Here is a 25624-nt window from a genome sequence, read left to right as displayed (position 1 = left end):
TCTCCCTGCAGTCCAAGGGACTCTCAAGAGTCTTCTCCAACACCACAGTTCAAAAGCATCAATTCTTCAGCGCTCAGCTTTCTTCACAGTCCAACTCTCATCCATACATGACCACTGGAAAAACCATAGCCTTGACTAGATGGACCTTTGTTGGCAAAGGTCATATATGGTCATAACTTTCCTTCCAAGGAGTAAGCGTCTTTTAATTTCATGGCTGCAATCACCATCTGCAGTGATTTTGGAGCCCAGAAAAATAAAGTCTGACACTGTTTCCACTGTTTCCCCATTTATTTCCCAGGAAGTGATGGGACTGGATGCCATGATCTTCGTTTTCTGAATGTTGAGCTTTAAGCCAACTTTTTCACTCTCCTCTTTCACTTTCATCAAGAGGCTTTTGAGTTCCTCTTCACTTTCTGCCATAAGGGTGGTGTCATCTTCATATCTGAGGTTATTGATATTTCTCCCGGCAATCTTGATTCCAGCTTGTGCTGCTTCCAGCCCAGCATTTCTCATGATGTACTCTGCATATAAGTTAAATAAGCAAATATAAACCTAAGAAATAACTTTCTCCCTAGCATCAGGGAGTCCGTTTTTTGTATTTTATTACATGGCATTCCTTCTAAGAAGAGGATAAGACTAAGAAAAATGTGGTAAACAGGGTTGCACTATGCAATTATTCACTTTTGTAAGTTACTTCCTAAGAATAACAGTATATTTTATATATGATTGTTAACGTTTCAGATGGATTTATAAATTCTATTAAATATAAAACTGATAAGAATAGCATTTCTCCTCTCATTCTTTCCCAAAGGCATTTTTTAAAATAGGCTACATGTGATCAACAGTGAAATGATGTAATTAGGATATGGCTATTTGTGGTAATCATTCTTAGGTTTTACTATGGTGGAAGAATAGAGAAATGTAGCTTTCTTATTCTTTTCTTCCTTTCTTTCTTTTCAGTTTCTTAAATCTTCAACCCTCATCCCTAAACTCTGTAGTGAGAATGCACATGTACCCCTTAACCATGGGACATTTTTGTATTTCACTTGCAGAAGGATCTAATGCCAAAATTATAAGGAAACAGTAATACTCTGATGAGCAAAGGGTTATATCTGGTAACAAGTAATATTTTTAGTCCTTAAGATTTTTATCATCTAAGATTTATTTGATGTATGTTTCTTTAAAAATTTCATAGGTTTCTTAGTTGTCATCATATACCTCCATTAAGTGAATAAAGAGTATTTTAAATAATAATGGTAGCAGAGTTTCTGGAAAAGTTAACAAATAAGATGTCAGCAAGATTTCCTGCTTTGCTCCATCAATCCAGCTATTCTCCAGCTAGACATAACACATTTATTATGTTTCAGGTACCACAGCAAATACTAGAAAGTTGAATATAAATAACATAGGTCAGTGACCTTACACTTGGTTGATTCACTTTCAAGAAATGGTGGAGGAGTTCCTGTTCACTGGAAATACCCCCCATAAATCCTAAGATGTTTTTACTATATGGAGTAGGTTGAAAAATAGCCTTAGATGGGCTCAGACAAGGTTATTGGCTATCGATTGTTAGCATAACCCTTGTGGAAAGTCTCGATGGTAGCTATTGTGTGCTCAGTCACTCAGCCGTGTCTGACTCTTTGTGACCACATAGACTGTAGCCCACTAGGCTCCTCTGTCCATGGAATTTTCCAGGCAAGAACACTGGAGTGGGTTGCCATTTCCTACTTAAGGGGATCTTCCTGACCCAGGGATTTTCCCGACCCACATCTCCTGCATTGGCAGGCAGATTCTTTACCCCTGTGCTGTGTGGGAAGCCCTTTGTGGATATTGAGTGCATGTTTTTCTAGGGGACAAGGATGAGTATTTGTGGAATTGGGATAGGGCAGAAGTATACACAGGGTAAATGAGCAGACATTCTTAAAAGGAGCAAAGAGCAGACAGAAAATTATAATTTCCATTTCCTTCATTTACTGATGAGATTACGCAGTCTTTGACATGTTTGTAGTCATTCATTTTCCTTTTGTGTGAAATACCTGTTTGTCTTTTGTCCATTTTTCTTTTGGATGATCTATCATTGATTTGTAGCCCTTCTTTACATATGTTGGATCTATTGCTTTTTTGTTATTTATAGGTGCAAATATTTTGTTCCCAATTTGTAGCTTGTGTTTTCTGTTAATCTTTCATGTACAGAAGTGTTTAATTTTGAAAAGAATGTGTGTGTTTGTGTATAACATGTGTGAACATGTGTGCATTTTTTTTTGAAGACATCTTCCTTACCGTGATATTTTCCAACATTTTCTTCAGATTAATGTTTTTAATTGTGTTGGTGGCAGGACATGGTAAATATAAACTACTGAAAGCAGAGCTGGATGGCTGGAGCAGAGAAAGACTGAGGTGGGGTGGGGAGTGTCTTGAAAAATATTTCTTTGAATCAATGATCAAGTTGCTTCTGTAGAGTTAGGTTTAGATTGTTTTGGAATTAAACACGGTCCTGAACTATTCATGATACAGTGCCGGGCAATAGAAAACATCTGAGTAGGCCATTTCAGGAGGAGCAAAGACCAGGTGGGAAAACCATCAAGGGTTTGAAATTGCATGGCCTATTCAGGGAATAGCAGTTAGGTAATGTGATGTGAGCCAGGGCTGAGAAGAGGCATACTGCAGAAAACAGAGCTTTGGAACTGGATGGATAACAGACTCTGAGGAGTCTTTTATACCTTGCAAAGGGTTTTGACTCTGTCTCCTTGTAGGCAGTTGTGTCACTTTTGTGGAAGGTTGCGTACTGATCTGTTTGGAATTTTAGAAAAAATATAGCCACACCATGGAGGTGTTAAAAACTAGAATTGATATTCACACAGCAACTTGCACATAGTAGGCAGACACTTAAAATAAATTTCACCAATAGCATCGTTCTGAAACTGTTCAGAATTTTTATCCCCATAATCAGCTGCAGAGTCTTTGGTGCATTCTTTTGATTATTAGTGGTAAATTCTCAGTCTTTTTGAAGAGATCTGATATTTAGTAATCTACAGAAGTTATATGGAGGAAGTTTGGAAATTAAGGCAAATGAGCAAGCTGGGCAATGGGGTAATTCCATTTTTGGTAAAGCATGTATTTGATGACACTGAATTTTAGATGTAGCTTATAAAATGCCTTGGAAGCACTCTGTAAAGAGGAATTTTTTGAAGTATTTTGAACCATGTCAGCATAATTATGTGGACATAGCCTTCTAAGATAACTAATTGGTAGGGCAAAATTTATCTGAATATATAAATGTTGTTTTCATAAAAATGAAAGTATAAGAATTGGCAGTTTAAACCCTCATGACCATTATTATTTTTGTTGATATCTGCATTTTATTACTTTTTAAAATTTGTGATGTTTTACTAATATAATTCTGCATCAGCTTTTGCACTTGTCATTTTCCTTTCATTGCCTTTAGAGCATAGCGTGTCTTCCAGCTCATTCGGTGGTGATTTGTTGTTGGTATTGGGGAGCTGCTGCTGCTTTTGGATATTCCTCATCCTTGGCTTGTTGTTGATGCCCCAATTCCCTGTGGAGGGTTCACTTATTGCCTTCTGTTTTGTTATCCTCTGCTTACCAACCGAACCTATTAGTAGTGAATTTTTTTTTCTTCTTCTGTCTCTGCATTCACATTCATAGTTCTTACTTTCTAAATTTATAGTAGTTTCTTCTGAATATTTTTTTTTAAATGTTCCCAACAAAAATGGTCAGATGGTAATGGTTTATTATTTTTTCTTTTTCTTTCTTGTTTTTGTTGGCCATGCTTAGTGGCATGTTGGGTCTTAACCGGGGATCGAACTGACACCCCCTGCAGTGGAAGCTCAGAATCTTAACCACTGGACTGCCAGGGAAGTCCCCTCAAGTAATAAAATAAATGGATTTTAAACAAACCATAAAGAACAAAGTGGTCTTGTAAGCCTTCTTGTTTTAGAATAAATAGATAAGGAATTTAGAGAAAATTCTCCTCTTTGGCCTATTTTAAATTATTTTGGTTATTGTTATTTTTGGTTTGAGCTGCCTCTAATTCATTCCTCATCTAAACTTTAGTCATCACTTTTTACTCATTTGTTGATCATGTATTGCTTGTTTTGCCAGGCACCGTGTTAGACCTTGAGGAAAGAAGTTGCATAGAGATATGATCTTTGCCTTCCATAGTCTTATAGTAGTTGTCTGGTGTTGGGGAAAGGCAAAATAACAGTTACATACCAAGGTGAGAAGTGCTATGGTAAAGATATGCACAGTATTGTATGTATCTCTCTTATTAAACTGGGAGATTAGGGAATGCTTTCTAGACAAGGGACAGCTGAGATCTGAAGGATGATTTCATGTAGAAGTACTAGAGGGGGAGGGCTCCCCACCCCACCCCTACCCTAGGAGAAAGTGCAGGGTCTTTGAAGGCACAGCAGGGAGACCTGCAGGAGACAAAGTCTGGGTGGAATAAGGAGGGGGGTTGGGTCTAGGGGCCAGGTAATGAAGAGCCTGGAAAGTTGAACTTTCCCTTAAAGCTGTGGGAACTGCTGCTCCATTCATTTGTTCATTTCTAACTCTATTCTAACCCTCAAGTAGTTGTTAAGGATTTGGAGAGCATAGCCTGCTTTTAGGAAGTTCATAATTTATTGAGAGATACTGCTAATTAAGGAGAAAGCAGTGATCTTTATTTAAGCAACTTGGTTACTTTTCAATTAAGAACAAATGGTTGGTTGTCAGTGTAATTTTTTTCTGGAGATTTTCAGGAACATCAAGGTTTATGAACTCTAAAGACTTTCTGTACAATGAAAACTTAGATACATAAATTGTAAAAAATTTTTTTAAATTTTCTCAGTACTATGTAGTTTTTTTGTGATAGTAAAGCTAGCATTTCAGGAATTCAGAATATCTGCACATAAAATAAAGTACTACCATATACTCAGTGTGTATGTAATTTTTTGTGAGGAATAGTAAAGCTAGCATGTCTAGAATTCAGTATGTCTGCACATAAAATATAGTACTACCATATACTCAGTCAGTGTGTATATGCATATAAGTCTTTTTTAACTTTTACCTACCTGTCATCTACGAACTGGGGATACAAAGTTAAATAATATTTGGTTCCTACCATTGAAGACATTATAAGTTAAAGGGAGTAAATAACCGCTAATTGGTCTATACTTGTTACAGCAGAATAGCACTAACAGCTGTTGCTTGCCGAGCACTTGTGCCAGACCTTACCCTGACGTGTTTTCTGGGTAGCACCTCGTTTGGTGAATTACACTACAACACTGCTCTGGGGTGGGTTCTGTTAGTCACTCTCTTCTCACATGTGAGGAATCTGATGCACAAGGATGATGAACGACCTGCTGAAGTTAGACAACTAGTGCAAGGTGCAACTAGGATTTGAATCTTGGATAGCAAGGGGATCCAACCAGTTAATCCTAAAGGAAATCAACCTTGAATACTCATTAGAAGGACTGATGCTGAAGCTGCTCTGATACTTTGGCCACCTGATGTGAAGAGCCGGATCATTAGAAAAGACCCTGTTGCTGGGAAATACTGAAGGCAAAGGAGAAGGGGGTGGCAGAGGATGAGATGTTTAGATAGCATCACTGACTCAATGGACATGAATTTGAGCAAACTCCAAGAGATAGTGAAAGACAGGGGGGTGCGGTGTACTGCAGTCCATGGGGCCGCAAAGAATCGTACACAACTTGGTGACTGAACAGCAAAAAGGATTTGAATCTAGGCAATCAGTTGCAAAGCCTACTTAACCAGTATGCCATACTGTCTTTCTTAATGACAGACTATAGTAACTAAAGAACCATGGTAGGATAAAGCAACAGATTCTGCTTGGAGGCTTGGGAAAGAAGGGAGGCTTCCCAGGTAGCTCAGTGGTAAAAGCATCTGCTTGCCAATGCAAGAGACACAGGAGACAAGGAGACTCGGTTTCAATTCTGGGTTGGGAAGATACCCTGGAGCAGGAAATGGCAACCCACTCCAGTATTCTTGCCTGGAAAATTCCATGAACAGAGGAGCCTGGCAGGCTACAGTCCATGGGGTGGCAGAGTCAGACATGACCGAGCACACACACACTCCCACTCTCTGAGAAGGTGACCTTAAGGCTTATCTGCTAGGAAAGGTGGAAGAGGGGCGGTCCTTGGCCGAAAGAAGGTGACACACACGTACACAGAGGGCTGAAGAAGCAGAATTTAGAGTGAAGCCGGTGGCTTTTTGAAAGAGGAGTCTGGAAATATAAACGGGGCCAGAGTGTTTAAGAATTTAGATATCAGATTAAGGTACTTTGGCTTATTTTTAGGCAATTGGGAATCAGCAGAGGTTGTAAATCAGAGAAGTGGTATGATACCTGCTTTGTTTTTCAGAGGAAAACTGAGGGCTGTAGGGAAAATGCACTCCAGATAGGGATACCAGCTGTAGGGTAGATGGAGACTAATTCTATCCATCGTTTCAGAGAACCAGACTTGTTGTTTTTTATTTTCTTTGTTCTTATGTTTTCAGTTTCATTGATTTGTTGCTGAAATTTATTTCTTTCCTTTTGCTTCCTTTAAGCTTAAATTGCTTATTTTTCTAGTTTCCTAAGATAGAAGCTTAGGCTACTTTTACATCTTTATTCTCTTAAAATGGGCTTCCTATGTGCCGCTAGTGGTAGAGAACGTGTCTCCTAAGGCAGGAGACACAAGAGACACGGTTCAATCTTGAGTCAGAAAGATCCTTTGGAGTAGGAAATGGCAACCCACTCTAGTATTCTTGCCTGGAGAATCCCAAGGACATAGGAGCCTGGCGGGTACAGTCCTTGGGATCGTAAAAGAATTGGACACCACTGAGTGACCGAGCATACTCCCTTATATGTTTTTAGTGCTTCAAATTTCCCTCCAAGAACGTCTTCCACTGCATTTTATGCATTTTGATAAGTTATATTTTCATTCATTTTTAAATGTTTTAAGATTTCTCCTGACACTTCCTTGACTCGTGTTATCTAGATTCATGTTGTTTATTTTCTAGATATTTGGGGCTTTTCCGGCTGTCTTTTGTTACTGATTTCCAGTTTAATTCCACTGTGATCTGAGAGCATATTGTGTGTGATTTCTTTTCTTCTGAATTTGCTAAGGTGTGTTTTCAGCCCAGTATGTGAAATGCCTTGGTGAAGATTCCATGTGAGCTGGAGAAGAATGTGCGTTCTGCTGGTGTTGGATGGAGTGCTTTGAAAATATCAACTCTAGTTCTAGTCAACTGATAGCACTGTTCAGTAAGCTGTGTCTGTGTTGATTTCCTGCACACTTGATCTGTCAGTTGTTGTATGAGGCCCGTTGAAGTCTCCAGCTCCAAATGTGAATTTGTTTCTTTCTCCCTTCAGTTCTGTCCATGTTTGCGTCCTGTGGGATTTCCATGTTAGGCTTATACATGTTAAGGATTGTAAAGTCTTAGAGAACTGACCCTTTTGTCAATATGTAACTATCCCTGAAATTGTTCTTGTAAAGACTGCATTGTCTAAAATTAATATAGTTAACCCAGCTTTCTTTTACCTGAAGTAACATGGTGTACCTTTCTGGTACACCTATCTGGTAACCTATCTGGTTATTTATTCAATATATTTGAAGCAGCTTTCTTGTGAACACCGTAAAGTTGACATAAGTTTTTAAATTTGCCTAACATTCTGTCTTTTAATTGGTGTGTTTAATCTAGTCACCTTTAGAGTGAGTTTTGATATAGTAAGATTAATATCTGTCCTGTGTATAGCTTTCATATTTGTTGCATTTGTTATTTGGTTCCTTCTGCCTTCTCTGGTTTTAACTGAGTATTTTACATGGTTTCTTTTTAACTCCTCTCTTTGTGTATCAATTAAACGTTAAAAACAAGTTTTAGTGGTTGCCCTAGAGTGTACGTTTTTTACTAATATTCATCTGCCCTCCAGCTTCCCTCATAGCTTAGTCAGTAAAGAATTCGCCTGCGGTGCAGGAGTCCTCCCACAATGCAGGAGACACAGGTTCAATCCCTGGGTCGGGAAGATCCCCTGAGAAGGCGATGGCAACCCACTCCAGTGTTCTTGCCTGGGAAATTCCATGGAGAGAGGAACCTGGCGGGCTACAGCCCATGGGGTTGCAAGAATCAGACATGACTTAGCAACTAAACAACCATACTGTGGATATCTTACAAGAGTATTCCCAATTCTTATGACATTGCTGTTACTCATCTTACTAATTCATAAACTATAATCACCTCATGCATTATTACTATTATTACTTTTAAAACAATATTTTAGATCAGTTAAGGATGGTAAAAAATATTTTTTTACCATAATTTATTCCTTCTCTGATACCTTTCTGTTTATTACGTGAATAGAAACATACCCTGGAGATATTCCAGGCCACCTCAATGAAGCAAATATTGCAATAAAGTAAGTCACACCAATTTTTTGGTTCCCCAGAGAAGGCACCCCACTCCAGTACTCTTACCTGGAAAATCCCATGGACGGAGGAGCCTGGTAGGCTGCAGTCCATGGGGTTGCTAAGAGTCGGATGCGACTGAGCGACTTCACTTTCACTTTTCACTTTCATGCATTGGAGAAGAAAATGGCAACCTACTCCAGTGTTCTTGCCTGGAGAATCCCAGGGACGGGGGAGCCTGGTGGGCTGCCGTCTATGGGGTTGCACAGAGTTGGACACAACTGAAGCGATTTAGCAGCAGCAGTGCATATAATAGTTATATTTACACTATACTGTGTAGTCTGTGAAGTGTACAATAACATGTCCAAAAAATGTACACACCTTAATTAAAAATACTTTTTCCTGAAAGATGCTAACCATCATCTGATAACACAGGATTGCCACAAACCTTCACTTTGCAAAAAGTAACTCAATTTGTGAAGTGTAATAAAGCATAGTATGCCTGTACAATTTTCCAATCTGTATTAATTTTTTTTTCCCTGAACAACTTTTAATATTTCTGACATGGCATATCACGTTACAATACATATGACATTTTTTGATTGTCTAAGAAATTTTTTATTCTTCCTTCACTTTTGAGGGATAATTTTGTTGCAGGAAGGGGGACCCCTTCCAGGGCCTGAAACTGAGCTCTTGTCTCTTAGAAATGAATTGTCCGAGGAGACATATGTGCTGACAAAGCAAGAGATTTTATTAGGAAAGGGCACGTGGGTGGAGAGCAGTAGGGCAAGGGAACCCAGGAGAACTGCCCGGCCACATGGCTCGCAGTCTCAGGTTTTATGGTGATGGGATTAGTTTCCGGGTTGTCCTTAGCAGATCATTCTGACTCAGAGTCCTTCCTGGTGGTGCACGCCTTGTTCAGCCAAGATGGATGCCAGAGAGAAGGATTCTGGGAGGTGGTCGGACATGTGGTGTCTCCTTTTGACCTTTCCTGAATTCTTCTGGTTGGTGTTGGCTTATTAGTTCTGTGTTCCTTAGCAGGACCTCCTGTCGTAAAACAACTCATGCAAATGGTTACTATAGTGCCTGGCCAGGGTGGGCGGTTTCAATCAGTATTCTTCCCCTAACAATTTCATTGGATATAGAATTCTGGACTGGTTGGTTTTTGTTCCAACACATTAAATATTTCCCTCCATTATCTTTTTGCTTGCACATTTTGGATGAGAGGTCCACCGTAATATTTGTCCTGGTTCTTCTAGGTAAGTTTTTCCTACTCCCCCTCACCCCCTAACCCCACTCCCTTTCAAGAGTGTCTCCTTGTCTTTGACCTTGTATGGTCTGAATTTGATCTGCCTAAATGTGGTATTTGAGGTATTTAACCTTTCTTGATATTCTCTGAGTGTTCTGTATCTGTGGTTTGGTGTCTGTCATTAATTTTGTAAAGTTCTTAGACATTATTAGTTTGAATATGCATGCCTCTGTTCCCTTTCTTCTCCTTCTGGAAGCTTTTCTCTTTCTTCTCCTTCTGGAATCTTCTAATTGGTTTATATTCAGGCTTACTAATTCTTTCCATGGCCTTATTTGGTCTACTGTTGAGCTCATCAAAGCATTCTTCCTAATTGTTATGGTGCTTTTGATTTGTTGCACTTCCCTTTGATTTTTTTTTTTTTTTTAGAGCACAGTTGGTGGTTGTAAAGTGTGGAAGAGGGAACAGTTTTGTAACCTGATGATTAAATCTCAGTGGGTTTGTAACTCTGGGCTGTGACCTTCCCAAGTATTTCTCCCAGGCTCTTTCTTCCTTTAACCCTCTTAGGTAAGACTGGAAGGCTAGGGGTGGTGGAACTGGGGGAGGAGGAGAGGGAGATATGCCCTTCCCTCAAGTGAGACAAGGCTAAGATAGTCTTTGACCCTGGAAAGTAGGGCTTTCTTGTAGAGTTGCTCTGGGAACATTTCAAAGTGATTGCTCTTCCCCTCCCTCTGCCAGAGCCTGGAGGGCAGCTTTCCCAGATCATCTCTGTGAAAGAGTCTGGAGGGGTCCTAGAATTGCAGCCCAGGAAAGTTGTGGGGAGGGCCTGAAGACTGTGGCCCTCGATCGCCCACTGTTAGCCCCTACCAGTTCTTCACAGTTAAGGGCTCCAGGGATTTCTGTTCTAGATAAGCATATTCCATCTGCGACTTTGCGGATTGACTTGTCTCCCGAGATTTCAGGGATTAGTTTGCTCTGTAGTCTCAGTTCCCTGAGGGTTCCAGGGAAAAATCCTTGGTTTCCGGTTTCTTCAGCTGTTTTGTAAGTACAGGAGTGATGACTTCTAGACTCTTTAAATTTAGGTGTCGAAACCCTGATTTTTTCAAAATTTAAGTTCTTTTTTTCCTCCTAACTATTGAGAACTAAACTATGCCATAATATAGATGTACCAGAAGTCGCCTATTCATCTACTAAAGGACTAGGCTATTTCTGATTTTTCATTACAAACAATTATAAAAATATGTAATGCAATAGAGAGCTATTGTTGTTTACTCTTTTGCTCACCAGGCTCCTTTATCCATGGGATTTCCCAGGCAAGAATACTGGAGTGGCTTGCAGGGGCTCTTCCTGACTCAGGGTCTAACCTGTGTCTCTGCATTGCAGACAGATTTTTTACCAGTGAGCCACCAGGGAAGCTCATGTTGGGTATTGATCTTAAGTGATTGTATTTTGCCATATAAATGAGATGGCTGATCTTGTCATGTCTTATACTTGGGCCTAAACTCTGATATGGCTATTCTTGAGGGGCAAAAACAGTTTTCAGTAGGTAGAATTTTAAAATTCTAATTCAGGACAGTATTAATGGTTCTTTTTCAATGTATAGGTTTAGAATGCCAGGTTATATATACAGTTTGTTGGGAGCCTGTCAGAATTTTGTCTTCTTTTTTCAAAAGTGTAGGAAGTTTTGCCTTTACAGTGCAAAAACACGATTTTTTTTTCTCCAGAAAGTTTAAGAAAAAACCTGTGGAATTATAATTCTTGAGTTTGGGTGAACTCCTGGAGTTGGTGATGGACAGGGAGGCCTGGCGTGCTGCAATTCATTGGGTCACAAAGAGTCGGACACAACTGAGCGACTGAACTGAACTGAATGAAACTTTAAGATTTTCCCTAAGTCCTGTGAGCTATTTTTTTCTTCTCTTGTGAAATTAAGGAGTTACTCAGAAAAAACACTTTGCAGTTTTTAGCTGAGCTACTCAAAGGCCATTAGTAACTTGTCAAATATATTTTTGCAAGTTGAAGCTATTTACTTTTTCTACCCTTTCATAATTTAAAAATGACAAACTGTTTAAAGGATTTAAACAGTTCTTCAAGCAATTCCAAAAGATTTTCAAGCATTAACACAAGAGATTAGAATAAAAAATACTGTCTGGGCTCATGCAGTAATTATCTCATTGCTATTTAAATAACCCTCTGTTGGCAGCACACTTTTCTTTTGTGAAATGAAATAGAGTTTGCATTAGAAAACTAGTTCTTATGTACAATACTCTTTGTAAATATTTTGAAAATCCCTAATAACTAACCCCCAAATAATCGTTCTTATGATTTGTTGTCAATAGTACTACATTTTGCCTGTCTTGTCTTTATTGCTTTATGAACCTCTTTTTGAGCATTTAAGAAATAAATTTTTCCTTTATTTTTTATTTATAGTTTTGTACATCTCTAATAAAACATAGGGCCTATATTGTTTCCCTTCCTTTTGTTGTTTTGCTTAAATAACTAAAATGTAAATGAAAAGGAATTAAATGTTTCATGACCAAGCTGAAGGAAGAAATTTAAAAACTGTTGAACATAATGTGCTTGACACCTCATAGAAATGATGCTATTTTATGTATGCATTTCAGAAAGCCTATGAGGAAAGATTTCACAGGTCAGAGAAACCCAAGATTCAAGGGAATTAAGAATCTTTCACCTGAAGTTAACTATCTTACATGGACATGTGGGTACAGATTTGACAAAAAGTACCCATTCTTTTCTGCTCTTTCACTGCTGAAGAGTACTTTAAACAAGATAGTTCTGTATCTGAGTTATACCTTCACTTACAAAACATTGAAGTACAGACAAAGCTATGAGTCAGCAATCTAATAGCATAGGCTTAAGTGTTTCTTAGTAAATTAGGAGAAAAGAGGCATCTGATTTTTTCCCCCAAACTGAGATTATCTGAGTAATCAAGAAATACCAGTAAATCCCTTTAGCTGCCTGACTCTGACAGAGAGTAAATAACAGTGGTACAATAGCTTGATTACATCTAGCTAGTTTCTGTCTTTGTGTGATTATTTGTCTGTTTAGGGATATTTGATTAATGTATCTTCAGAAAAGTCAAAAAGATTTCTTTTACATCCTAATTGCCTCTTGATGCAAAATAAATATTCTAGAGTCAGAGTTGCCAAAATTTCTGTAATTTAAAATAGGCACGTGAATACCAGTAAGCGGAAAGGGCTGGACCAGGAGGTCAGAGTCCTAGGTTCTCACTCAGTTCTTTTTCATTGTGCATTTTGAGCAAGTTGGTCTTGTCTTGGGGGGTCTCACTTACAAGCAGAATTAATCCCCTCCTTGGTTCACTTGCTTAAATTGGAATGATGACCAAAGGAAATGGTCAGAAAGTGCTTTAATGCTCTATAAATAAGGAATGATGCTTGACTTTTTAATGACATAGATGCCTTTGAAAGCTGGAGACTCTTAAAAATGTTTTTTGAAGTGTTAAAGGATCATGAATGCCCTGAATCCTATCCACACACTTTAGATTATAAACTGCAGCTACAGGTTAAGGAAACAGAACAGATCTAACTTACACAAGATTTATAATTCACTTCAGATTTTATTTTTGTTCTGGGGTTCTCCAGGACTAGAAATAGCAGCACACAGTGGGCTATTGGAATGTATTTGTTGAAATATAATTTACATTTGGAGAACTTAACACGTTTTTCATTCTAGAATGAAATATGTCGAGCAAGTTTGAACCAGACTGACTTTGACTTGTCATTTTGTAGTTCAGAGGGCCTCCTCGGCCCTGTGCCAGTGGTCTGAGAAAAAAAAAAGTGGACTTTCCCCATGACTGGACAGCTTAGTGGTGTCTTGGCACAGACCAGCCTTGAGTAGAGTGTCTTCCTGCTCCTTACCTGTGATGAGTCAGTCACAGGTGACCTCCTGGTGTAGTGCAGCTAGGCTGCATAAACATTTGCCCACAGCCAAATGTGGAATTGCACTCAAAATTCTCAAGGACAAGCGTGTTTAAGATACTAGTTCTTCTTATGGCTTTAAAAAAATCAATAGATGTTTAGTAAATGAAGCAGTGATTTCACCTTTCTTAAGAAATGCCATACTGGCTTATATGGCAAAATTGCAAATTTTCAAGTTATTCCTGCTTTTCTACAAATTAAAAAGCAAATTGCCTTTTACCCAAGTTTGGCATATCCATAATGTCCTCCCAGCCCTCCTGGTTCCTTTTGTAAGATAATCCTGTTTTTTGTGTCTGAGGTTAGCTGATAGCTGGCACAGTTCATGGTGGTTGAAAAGGGCTGATGGTGCTTTCTGAAAGCTTAGTGTTATTGATTTTGGTGTGTGTTCTAACCCAGTGGTTGGTTTATTTATTTCTTAACTGCAGCTCTAGCCAGGGATACATTTTATATTGTGATTCAATACACATGAATGCACCCTTACCTAAAATAAATTTTATGAAATAATGATTGCTCTTTTACATGTATTCCAGTATATTATATTTCATTAAAAATATTTTTATTGAAGTATAATCAATTTGCAATATTACATTCTATTTCTTTTTTTAATTGATTGTCATAATCTGTTAAAGGAATTAACCTGACCTGGCAAAGGGTTTCAAGGTATAGTCTAAAGAAATAGTTTAAAGTTACATCTCAGTTTTCACTTATGATTTATAATATATTTAGAGGTATCATTTCATTTAATTTGCATGTTTCAAACTACCGTGTAAACTCTTCAGTGAGTATCCCAAGTGTAATCCTTGATTTACAAAAATGTTAAATGATTAAAAATAGAAAGCTTTGTGGATTTGTTTGTTCGTTTCAGTTAATTTGGAGAGTGTGGATGAATTTTAAGTTCTTTTCATCTTTTTCCATATACTCAACTATTAGGCCATATATTAATTATAAAATTTATGATCCCTTTATTTGTTGAACTTAATATGGCTGCCTTAATTGGAAATGTTTATTGCTCATCCAGCAACAATTAATTTTTTACATTTAATGTTTTATAGTTTATCCAAACTGGGGCCAAGTTCATAAAGAACATTTGAGTGACACAATTTGTAATTTGTCATTTAGAGAAATTTATCAAAATTAGCTCTGCCTCTATTTTTTCTGTTTAAAAAGTAGAAAAATATTTTAGACAGAATTTTTTTGTTTTCCTGACTTTTTAAGAAGCTCTGCCATGCATGCTGGACTTGGTCAAGACGATGATATTTTGACGGTTTGTGTATGAACATCTCCCTGCAGAATTAGAAGAGTTTATCACCACCCAGCCAAGATGAACATGGTGAAGCGGATCATGGGGCGGCCGAGGCAGGAGGAATGCAGCCCGCAAGATAACGCCCTAGGACTGATGCACCTCCGCAGGCTCTTCACAGAGCTGTGCCACCCTCCTCGGCACATGACCCAGAAGGAACAAGAAGAGAAGCTGTACATGATGCTGCCAGTGTTTAACAGGGTGAGTCCAGGCTGCCAAGCACCTGGCTTTAGGATGGGGTGGTACTGCAGGAATCTTGAGATTCCAATAAGTCATGTTGTTGTTGAGTTGCTAAGTCGTGTCCACCTCTTTGCAACCCCATGGACTGTAGCATGCCATGGACTGTAGCTCCTCTGTCCCCCACTATCTCTCGAGGTTGCTCAAACTCATGTCTGTTGAGTCAGTGATGCTATCTAACCATCTCATCCTCTGCTTCCCTCTCCTCTTCTTGCCTTCAATCTTTCCCAGCATCAAGGTCTTTTCCAATGAGTTGGCTCTTTTCATCAGGTGGCCAAAATATTGGAACTTCAGATTCAGCACCAGCCCTTCCAGTGAATGTTCAGGGTTGATTTCCTTTAGGATTGACGGGTTTGATCTCCTTGCAGCCCAAGGGACTCTCAAGAGTCTCCTCCAGCACCACAATTTGAAGGCATCAATTCTTTGAATTGACAATAAGTCATAGGTAGGGAAATAAATAATAGAATGAGTTCATTTTTGAGAAGCTTGATGTTGTCATTCCTTCCTTTCAGTTTGCTATAAGGTGATTTGATGTGAGATCTGGTCAGAATGAAGTCCTTTTATTTCTAATAGATCAAAGGAAGATTGTGAACATTTTGTAAAATGTTCCTCTAATGGTTGGTCCTTGGAAGAGAGATAGGTTGTAAATGACCACTTATGTTATTTCTGTTATCTTTGGAAGTGATGCTTTATGGCATCAAATGGTGCAGTTGCCACAGTGCTTTGTATACTTTGAAGAGTCATCACAGTTTACTTTGTTGTTTGGATTTTCTAGACGAGATCTTGTGATAGGATAGTTAGTCAAAATAGAACTAATGTTTTAATGTATTTTGTCTAGTTGATCACATGTAGCAGTCTTAGTGGGGATTTTTAGAATAATTTAAAAGTTTTTATCAAAAATATATATGAACATAGTTTAAAAAGTCAAGTACTTCCACAGGCTTATAGGGTCCTCTCCACTGCTAGCTGTTGCTGCTGCCTTTAGCTCTTTCAGCTTTTGCATAGCATACTGTTAAAGCTATTTCTTGATTATTCAGTTTTAATTGACTTTTTGTTGAGAAATAGAATAATTAGCTTTTTTTACCTCTGATCCCTCCAAACCATGCACACTTGCTTTCACTCACCCATGCTACCTGCTCCTTTTCCTTCCCATACGCGTATACCATTCATTTAAGGAGGATTCAGTGTTTATCCTCTGTTGGCCCTGGTGTAAATATTATTCATAGATGAACCTTATAACAAACCACCACTATTTTCCATTCTTGTTTCCCTCAGACTTTGTAAAGTAGCTGTCTCAATTTCTGCCTTTCTTCGTGTCTCTTTTTCTTCCCCATCTCTCTTTTACTCTCCTTTGATCTTTGTCCTCCTCATGTCTTTCTCTACTTCCCTCTCTGTCTCTTTCTCCCCATCTCTGCCTGTCTCTCCCTGTCTCTCTATCTCTCTCCCCACCTCTCTCTCCTGTTTCTCTCTGTTCCTCCTTGGCCTCCCCTGCCCCGCTTTTCTCGCCTCCCTTGTCTTTCTCCTTTCCTGTGTCCATGACTCACTGTCTCTCCCCACAGTCTCACTGATCTCTTTATTGTTTGTTCTCTGTGTCTGTTAGTCTTTCTGTGTGAAATTTTCTAGATTATTTTTCTCATTATTTTGCAATTTTATGGAGGCTTCACGTGAATTTGCAAGCTTGTACTTTTTATTTCTGGGAAAATATTTTGAAATATTTCTTTGTTAATATTCTTCCCTTTGTTTTATATGTTCCCCTTTTCTGCAACTCCATCAACCAAGTATTAACTTTTGAGGATTAACCTTGTGCTATCATATTTTAATTTCCTTGAACTCTTATTTTTTTTTTTAATTGTGCAATATCTCCTTATCCCTTGGAAAATATTAAAGCTTTTTCAAATTTTCTCATGCCTCTTTCATTGTTATTTGCTCCAAATTACTGTTTTTCTTTGTTTATATTACTTTCTTTCATATTGGAGTAATCTTCAGATGTCTGATGATAATTGTCTATACATTGATATTTAAGAATGAGGTATTCAAACACTGATTGAAAAGTATATGTGCAATGGTGAGACTTTTCCAGTGGTAAGATGATCTGGCTGGATAAAATATGGAGACCCTTTAGCCTAGGATATGTTGATATTCCAGGAAAGCGTATTTTTCAGTCTCCTGGCTGAAGCATGTATTTGCTGTTATTCAGTCGCTAAGTTTTTTGTGACTCTTTTGTGACTTCATGGACTGCAGCACTTTAGTTTCCTCTGTCCTCTACTCTCTCCTGGAGTTTGCTCAAATTCATGTGCATTGAGTCAGTGATGCTATCTAACTATCTCATCCTTTGCCACCCACTTCTCCTTTTGCCTTCACTATTTCCCAGCATCAGCGTCTTTTCCAAAGGATGGGCTCTTCTCATCAAGTGGCTGAAGTATTGGAGCTTCAGCTTTAGCATCAGTCCTTCCCATGAATATTTAAGGTTGATTTCTTTTAGGTTTGACTGATGTGATTTCTTTCCAGTGTATATACCTGCTGGTGTTTCCTTAAAGCTAAATTGAAGAACAAGACTGATGTTTCAAGTTCCTTAGATGGACTTTCACTTAGTCTCCAGTTTGTAGCCGTCAGTGTTCTTGGTTGTTCCTCTCTGGGGTTTAGACTTGAGGGTGTCTCCCGGACTTGGGAGGGGCTGTCACCTTCAGTTTCTCGGCTGTAAATAAGAATATCTACCTTGTGGAGTTGGTGTGAGGATTAACGAAGAGAAGATACTTAACACACTTAACAAATGTTTGTCCTAGGGAACTCTTGTGTCTGTTATTGTTGTTATGGCATTAAAAATAAAGACATTACAAGATGAAGGAAAGATTATAAACTATTTATGCTGAAATGATTTCATATTGAATATATGCTGAAATACATTAAGTTTATGTGTTATTCATACCAAACTAAAGGCTAATTTGACAGCAGAGAGGAGGGACAGACTCTGCATATTCTGTGTTTATTTGTTTGCTTGTCTCTTCGTGTATTTTGTTACTGTGCATTATTGCATCATTCCGTGAATATGTGTCAAACAAATAGAAGTTGTGGTATATACTGCACTCTGCATTGGAGTTCTGAGATAAGGTAAAGTCCAGCTTTGTGAATCAGAATTATCATGAGGAAGATAAACATGACATGCAATTCTGTTGGAGAAGAGAGAAACACATAAACAGATAATGGAATAACAAAGAAATATAGTATTAGAGACACAGGAATGTCTTATGGCTCCCCTGAAAGGAGAGTTACCTGAAAGTCTATGGGGCAGTCAGGGCAGGGAAATGTCTTTTGAGAATGTGATGTGATTCTTGAATCCTTATAAGGTAAGCATTAGCCAGATTGGAACTAACTGGGCTAAATTAACCAAGAAGGTAGTTAGAGTAAGAAATTCAAGCTTGAATCAAAGTAAATTCCACAAACATGCTGATGTGTACGAGCATCTGTAAGTGGTCTAAGAAGTTGATTTTATGTCAAGGAGGAGGGGTGAAAAATGACTATTAAGATTGATAGGAGCTACATCATGACAGGTTTTATGCCATATGAAAAGCTACCTCATGCGAAGAGTTGACTCATTGGAAAAGACCCTGATGTTGGGAGGGATTGGGGGCTGGAGGAGAAGGGGACGACAGAGGCTGAGATGGCTGGATGGCATCACTGACTCAATGGACATGAGTTTGAGTGAACTCTGGGAGTTGGTGATGGACAGGGAGGCCTGGCGTGCTGCAATTCATGGGGTCGCAAAGAGTCGGACATGACTGAGCAACTGAACTGAACTGAAAGAGCTAATACTTTTTCTTGGAGGTGTGCAGAGCCAATGAGGTATTCTCAGCAATAGGATAAAGAAGAAGAAAGGGCCAAAGTGAGGCTATCTCTTACGTTTCTAATTTGAGAAACTGGGTGGATGTTTTTCCTAGTAGCTGAGAAACAAAGGTGTAAGTGATAGACTCAGTTTGGGGCATTGAGTCCACACTGTCTGTGAGCTTCCCAGGTGGAGGTATTCAGTAGGCAGTTAGAAGCTCAGGTGAGGGGATGTGGCTAGATACTTACTTTGGGGACCACTTCAGAGATGTGGTTGTTGGAACCCTAGAAGGGGACTAAACACTATGCATGCCTCCCCCTACGCCAGGAGCAATAGGCTGAGGATGAACCATGGAGAATATGATTGTTTAATGAAAGAAGGGGAACCCATAAAGGTTACAGCACAGGAACTGGTCAGTAGCAGTACAAACAGAATCAAGAGAGGGTGATTATGGAACTAAAGAGGTAATAGTTGCAAGAAAAAGCATTCATCTCTGTGCAATAGAGAGACCAGCAAGATGGAGACCTAAACATGTCCTTGAGGTTTGCCAGTTGGAAAGTTACTAGAAGGACAGCATCAGAAAGCAGTATGTTGAGCAGTGAATGGGAGATGAGAAGAGACAATATGGATTCAACTTGTGGAAATGTGAAAGAAAAGAGGATGGAAGAAATCGATGGAGGTGACTCTGGCAATAGGGAGTTTGTGTTTGTATATTTCTAGTGTTTTGCTATGTTGTTAAAAGGAGAGGGATCCAGGCATGATCATAAAGAGAAGGGAAGAAACAAGCATAGGGGGAAATCAACTTTTTTAAGAGTGAAGTTTAGTGAAGAGTCAAATTACAGGTGGGTGAGTGAGCCTTGACAGTGATAAAGAATCCTCCTGCAATGCAGGAGATGCGGATTTGATCCCTGGGTTGGGAAGATCCCTTGGAGGAGGAAATGACAACCCATTCCAGTATTCTTCCCTGGGAAATCCCATGGACAGAAGAGCCTGGTGGGCTGCAGGCTACAAAGAGTCAGACATGACTTAGCGACTGAGCACGTACAAGTGAGCTTTGAACAAAAGAGACACCATGTGCTGTAGGAAAGCCTGTAGTTTTGTTGGGTGTGAACACAGATTTGTAGTGAAGGTGGTGGAAAGTTGAATAAGATTTTGTGCGATGACCTCTGTTTCCTATAGTTTTCAATAGAAGATGTCTATGAAAACTCTGGAGTCAGTAGGTCAAACAGGGGACTTTAGAAAATTGTGATAGTTTGGAATATTAATGAAGAGGAATTGAGAAAGATAGTTGAAAAGGGACAACAGAAGACAGAGTATTTAGGGCCCAGTGCAGGTTGGAGATAGTATGTTTGCACTGGATCTTACCCATGCAGGCGTGTGATTTTTCTCGTTCACTTACAAAGCGGCATGTGTGTGGAAGTACAGAAGACAGATAGCTGTGTTTGCTCTGTTGGGGCTGAGCTTTTGCTGGGTTGATAAAACAGAGGGGCAGGAGTAGAGAGAGCATAGTAAGAGATCTAACTCACATGTCACCCTTGAAATTGATGGGATGAAACAGGAACAGAGCGTGATCATTTTTTTGCTCTCCAAGATAAAAGGCTGAGTGATGGAAAGAGATGATGATGATAGGCAGGAACACAAGGAGAGGTGGGGAAAGGTTTAAATTTTAGGTAGCCATTTTGAAAATGAGAGAACTGATTACAGAAAAACTATTGTTTTAAAACCCTGTTGAGGTAGCAGTCATTAATTTTTATTACAGCCAGTTCTGGGAAGTTGGCTTTATTTTGATTGCTTTTGTTTTTGTTTTGTATCAGTGTCACAATGTACCTACTATTGGCTACCAAGGAGTCTGAGGTCATTTCCTTCTCTCAGACTTAAGAACATTGACAAGGTGATGATAATGTTATGAGTAGTTAGCACTCATAACTCATGAGTTAGTTATTCTCAGCTGTTAACATAAATTTGTAAGTCATATCCTGGATGTGTGTCCCATGTATTTCATCAGTTAAGCTTCCACAGTCAATTAAATGAGTCTTAGACTAGAATAATCTAAATAACTTGACTTTTTAAAGAAAATTGAGATTCTTTAGTGGTTGTTCTTTTTTGCTTAGACTGTTCGTCTTAGTTCTCTTGGTTCTGTGCTGCCACAAGTCTCTATTCTTTCAAGCCAGAAGCTTTTAGTTGGTTAATTCAAAGCAGATATATATGTATGGGATTTCCCTGGTGGTCCAATGGCTAAGACTCTGAACTCCCAATGTAGGGCACCCAGGTTCGGTTTCTGGTCAAGGAACTGGATCTCACGTGCCACAACTAAGACCTGGTGTGGTCAAATAAATTAAAAATAAATATTAAAAAAATTTAGGTCAAAAGCATATGTATATGCACTGCCTTAAAGCTCTAATACAGCGAGTGATTTAAATATCATAAAGGTTCATTCAGCTCTTTTTTTTTCTTCTTTTCATGGTAACCCTCCATTGCCAGATGCCGCTTAGCATTTTTATAAATTATTTTTTTATTGAAGTATAGATGATTTTCAGTGCTGTTAATTTCAGGTGTATAGCAAATTCAGGTATATGTTTGTGTATGTGCATAGTCTTTTTCAGAGTCTTCTTTTTTTTTGCCAAATATAAATAGATAGAAAGTTATTTTTGTACCATTGTGACCAATTTAAAATATATATATAAGTTGTATTTCTATGTTCTATTGAGTTCATAGCTTGTCATTTACAAACTAAAATTGTCCTTAGATATTATATCCATTAAATTTGGAAATTGATAACCATATTTATTAAATGTTTGGCCATTTGTACATGAACACTCTCCACTAGTAAGAAACAGCTTGGATGAATGAATAGCTCAGTAAGGCTCCAGACTTCCTGCCATGATGGCCAGAAATGAACTGTGTTGTTGATTTTTGAGACTTTGCTGGATTCATGCTAAATGGCAAATAAACCATATTATAGTTAGGCATGGACATTTATCTGTAGAATCGTTTCCAGAGTGTGTTCCCTAGTGTTATTTCAGTGTGTGATTTTGGCCTTTAAGAGACACACAGTTGAGAAGTGGCATGTGTTGAGTCCTTTTCCTGGGCCAGACTCATGCTGGGTTCTTCAGCTGCCTCCTATAGTCATCATCACAGTCCCGCAAAGACACTGCTGGCCTCCTCCCTCTCACAGATTCTCTCAAACTGAAGGATTATGGTGAAGTCTGAGAATAGCTGGGTAATATTTAATCAGCATTCTCAAAGATAATTAACCTTTAGTCCCAAGAACAAAACTTACAGAGAAAATATTTCGTTTAAACTTATTAAAAAATGAATAGCCTTTTAGTCATCTAAAAATGAACTACCATTGTTAATTACTTTGGTATATGTTATCAGACTTCATTGTGTATATTATAATCTTTCCCCTGGATCTTCTTTTAGAAACTCCCCTTGCTTTTGAATTTGCTTCTGAATTACATTCAAGAAACATCTAAGTTGAATCCAGTGTCTGTTTCTTATCCCTCACAACTAACCTTTTCTGCCTGCATTGCTGGAGACCCAGCTTCTATTTCTGGGTGATCTCTTGGAGAAGGGAATTGGCTGCCCACTCCTGTATTCTTGCCTGGAGAATTCCATGAACAGAGGAGCCTGATGGGCTATTCATGAGGTCCTGAAGGGATGAAAACGACTAGGCACCCCCATGCACAATAAAACTTTATTGAATAGCTTCATTCAGTAACAAATACATGCTGAGCCTCTGCTTTCTGCATTGCATTAGAAAACACCATTCATTTGTTCTCCCCAAGTATACCAAAAATATTTAGTTGAGAAGCAGCTAGGAAATTTTCTGAAGTTTATTTAGATGGATGTTAAAAATGACCCTTCTAAAAACAAGTCAAACCATGGTAATTCCCTCTTAAGATGAACACTGTGCAAAGTTGTAGTGCTAGGATTCCTGTGAAGTTAAATTAAGGCAGCACAGTTCTGAGTGACTAAGAGCCCAGCTTGGAATCAGACAGATCTGGTTTTGAATTCTCTTGTTACCACCTCCTGATGTCTGCCGTCTCTAACCCTTCATTTCCTTACCTGTAAAAGGGGAATAATGTGCAGGATTTAATGAGATTTGAATGACATTATCTGTCAAGTATTTGAATAGTGGTATGCACACTGTAAAGGCTCATTTTATGATAATTGTTATTTTTATTAAATTTGCCAGAAGTTTTGTTCCTCAGTACTGTTGTTTTCATCTGGGTATGAACATCTTCTATGGGACCATCCCTCTGAGGTGGATGCACTGCCGACCAGTTCTCTCTCTCAGCTCTCTGCTTTGATAGATGAGGGAACTAAGATCAGGAAAATTTTGACCAGAGACCTCGAGGGCATAAAGAGAATTCCAGCTGGGAGCTTCCCTGTCTGTGGCACATAGGTGCATGATTGAAGCATTGTCTGTTTCCCACTATTTGTGGAAGGTGGTGAATATGAACCCAGTATTTTAAGATTTGATTGTTAAAGTCAGTCACCAAAAAAATCTCTTTACTACCTGACACTTTGAGTATTATCGAAAATGGCAGATGTCCCTGAGCTTCTCCGGCCTCCTCTTGCACCATTTCCTCTCCCATTTGAAACACCCCAGGTTCACCCCCTTTTGATCTGTCAGTGCCCATTCTCTTACCCATGCTGAAGTCTCAGCACAGTTCTTCTCACTGCCTGGGACTCTCTTTGCTTGGCTTTTTGAATTATGACCTTTTTTCATTATTCAGTATCATCTTTCCAGGTCAGTGTCATCTTCTCACAGAACTTTCTTTTTTTTTCGGTGGGGGGGTGGGTCCTAGGTTGGTGGCTTTATTATTATTATTTTAATTGGAGTTTAGCTGCTTTACACCATCGTGGTTATCTGGGTCATGAAGATCTCTTTTGTATAGATCTACTGTGTATTCTTGCCACCTCTTCTTAATATCTTCTGCTTCCGTTAGGTCCGTTCCATTTCTGTCCTTTATTGTGCCCATCTTTGCATGAAATGTTCCCTTGGTATCTCTGATTTTCTTCAAGAGATCTCTAGTCTTTCCCATTATATTGTTTTCCTCTATTTCTTTGCATTGATCCCTGAGGAAGGCTTTCTTATCTCTCCTTGATATTCTTTGGAACTCTGCATTCAGTTGGGTATATCTTTCCTTTTCTCCTTTGCCTTTCCCTTTTCTTTTTTCTCACCTATTTGTAAGGCCTTTTCAGACAACCATTTTTGCCTTATGTATTTCTTTTTTCTTGAAGATGGTCTTGATCCCTGCCTCCTGTACAATGTCATGAAACTGTATCCATACTTCTTCAGGCATCCTGTCGGATATAATCCCTCGAATCTGTTTGTCACTTCTACTGTATAATCCTAAGGGATTTGATTTCACTTATACCTGAATAGTCTCCTGGTTTTCCCTACTTTCTTCAATTTAAGTCTGAATTTGGCAATAAGGAGTTCATGATCTGAGCCACAGTCAGCTCCCGGTCTTGTTTTTGCTGACTATATAGAGCTTCTCCATTTTTGGGTGCAAAGAATGTAATTGTCACACGAGTGTATGTTCCTCGGTTCTTTGTCTCGTCACAACAAAGATTTGGAGCGACAGACATTGAAGCCCTCGGTGCGTCACAGCTCTTGGGTCTTGGACAAACAGTGCTACAGCTCTTAGGCAAATCAGTGTTACAGCTCCATTTTATTTAGAAGATAGCAGGAGAGAGAGAGAGTGAGAGAGAGAAAGAAAAGAGTCCGTGAGAAAGCGCTTTGGCTCCTCCTTTTATATATTTTTTCCTCCACCTATGGAGGCCTGCCCTATGCAAATTTGGCTTAGCCAGGAGTGCTGTTTGTTCTGCCTGGAGTCTTCACTCTGGTCCTCGGACCTTCCTTTGACCTTCCTTGTCTTTTAGCCACCGCCATTTTGGACTCCTTTTCCCTATTCTACCTACCTAACATAATCAGTCTGATTTCAGTGTTGACCATCCAGTGATGTCCATGTGTAGAGTCTTCTCTTGTGTTGTTGGAAGAGGGTGTTTGCTATTACCAGTGCGTTCTCTCGGCAAAACTCTCTTAGCCTTTGCCCTGCTTCACTCTGTACTCCAAGGCCAAATTTGCCTGTTACTTCAGGTATCTCTTGACTTCCTACTTTTGCATTCCAGTCCCCTGTAATGCAAAGGACATCTTTTTTGGGTCTTAGTTCTAGGTCTTCATAGAACCATTCAACCTCAGCTTCTTTAGCATTTTTGGTTGGGGCATAGACTTGGATCACTGTGATATTGGTTTGCCTCAGAAATGAACAGAGATCATTCTGTTGTTTTTGAGATTGCATCCAAGTACTGCATTTTGGACTCTTTTGTTGACTATGATGGCTACTCCATTTCTTCTAAGGGATTCTTGCCCACAGTAGTAGATATAATGGTCATCTGAGTTAAATTCACCCATTCCAGTCCATTTTAGTTTACTGATTCCTAAAACGTTGATGTTCACTCTTGCCATCTCCTGTTTGACCCCTTCCAATTTACCTTGATTCATGGGCCTACCATTCCAGGTTCCTGTACACAATTGCTCCTTACAGCACTGGACCTTGCTTCTGTCACCAGTCACATCCACAACTGGGTGTTGTTTTCGCTTTGCTCTGTCTCTTCATTCTTTCTGGAGTTATTTCTCCACTGATCTCT

The 25624-nt window shown here is 39.0% G+C and overlaps 1 protein-coding gene across 3 annotated transcripts in view; it reads left to right on the top strand.

The window, feature by feature from the left end:
• The window catches only part of WDFY3 (WD repeat and FYVE domain containing 3), a 283520-nt gene that overhangs the window by 73046 nt on the left and 184850 nt on the right, over nt 1-25624 (top strand). For all 3 annotated transcript variants that reach the window (XM_027544940.1, XM_027544939.1, XM_027544938.1), the window contains one exon: nt 14895-15105. In XM_027544940.1, the coding sequence (XP_027400741.1) occupies nt 14926-15105 (180 nt within the window). In that variant the 5' untranslated portion in view covers nt 14895-14925. The remainder of the gene's footprint in view (nt 1-14894; nt 15106-25624) is intronic.

Source organism: Bos indicus x Bos taurus, chromosome 6 (genome assembly GCF_003369695.1).
Source record: "Bos indicus x Bos taurus breed Angus x Brahman F1 hybrid chromosome 6, Bos_hybrid_MaternalHap_v2.0, whole genome shotgun sequence".
In the NCBI taxonomy this organism is placed as follows: Eukaryota; Metazoa; Chordata; class Mammalia; order Artiodactyla; family Bovidae; genus Bos; species Bos indicus x Bos taurus.
This window is presented reverse-complemented; position numbering and strand designations above follow the sequence as displayed.